The 723-nt window shown below is 61.8% G+C and overlaps 1 protein-coding gene across 1 annotated transcript in view; it reads right to left on the bottom strand.

The window, feature by feature from the left end:
* Positions 1-145: 145 nt before the first annotated feature.
* ACA1_390060 (Carbamoylphosphate synthase L chain, ATP binding domain containing protein) overlaps positions 146-723 on the bottom strand; it is a gene marked incomplete at both ends in the record, with an annotated part of 4,011 nt that continues 3,433 nt past the window's right edge. Inside the window, 3 exons of the mRNA XM_004336677.1 lie at positions 146-337; positions 435-530; positions 604-692. Of these exons, the coding sequence (XP_004336725.1) occupies positions 146-337; positions 435-530; positions 604-692 (377 nt within the window). The remainder of the gene's footprint in view (positions 338-434; positions 531-603; positions 693-723) is intronic.

Here is a 723-nt window from a genome sequence, read left to right as displayed (position 1 = left end):
ATGGTGGTGGTGTGGTGATGATGACTGGACCGCGGCGGCGTACCTTGGTCGTCCGCGATGAACTCGACGGTGCCGGCGCCTCTGTAGTTGATGGCGCGGCCGATGGCCACGGCCGAGCGACCCATGCGCTCCCGCAGGGCGGGGGTCATGATGACCGACGGCGCTTCTTCGATGACCTTCTGGTGCCGGCGCTGAACGGAGCACTCGCGCTCATTGAGGTGGACCACGTTGCCGTACTGGTCGCCCATGATCTGGAACTCGATGTGCCGCACGTCGTCGAAGTACTTTTCAATAAGGAGCGTGTCGTCGCCGAACGAGTTCCTCGACTCGCGCTTGGCTGTGGCAGTTGCATCGTCAATGCAAACAATCACATCATCAGAACCCACAACCGCACACAGGCCACCGCACACGTTCGATCGCTGAGGGAGGCGAACCCGAATCGATGGCGTCGACGAGTTGGGAGGCTTCCCTGACGACACGCATGCCCTTGCCGCCGCCGCCAGCGCTGGCCTTGAGGAGCACAGGGAAGCCTGCAGGTACCCACGGGTGAGCACGCACCGGTGCAGGCAGACGGTTGTGGGTGGAGTAGAGGCATGTGCATACCGATCCGCTTGGCCTCTCTGTTGAGCGTCTCCGTCGATTGATCAGCTCCGTCGTAGCCGGGGATAAGCGGGATCGATGCATCTCTTTCCCTGCGCAATAATCGTGAGACAGACACTCACC

This window comes from Acanthamoeba castellanii (assembly GCF_000313135.1).
Source record: "Acanthamoeba castellanii str. Neff unplaced genomic scaffold scf7180000084740, whole genome shotgun sequence".
Taxonomy (NCBI): Eukaryota; Discosea; order Longamoebia; family Acanthamoebidae; genus Acanthamoeba; species Acanthamoeba castellanii.
This window is presented reverse-complemented; position numbering and strand designations above follow the sequence as displayed.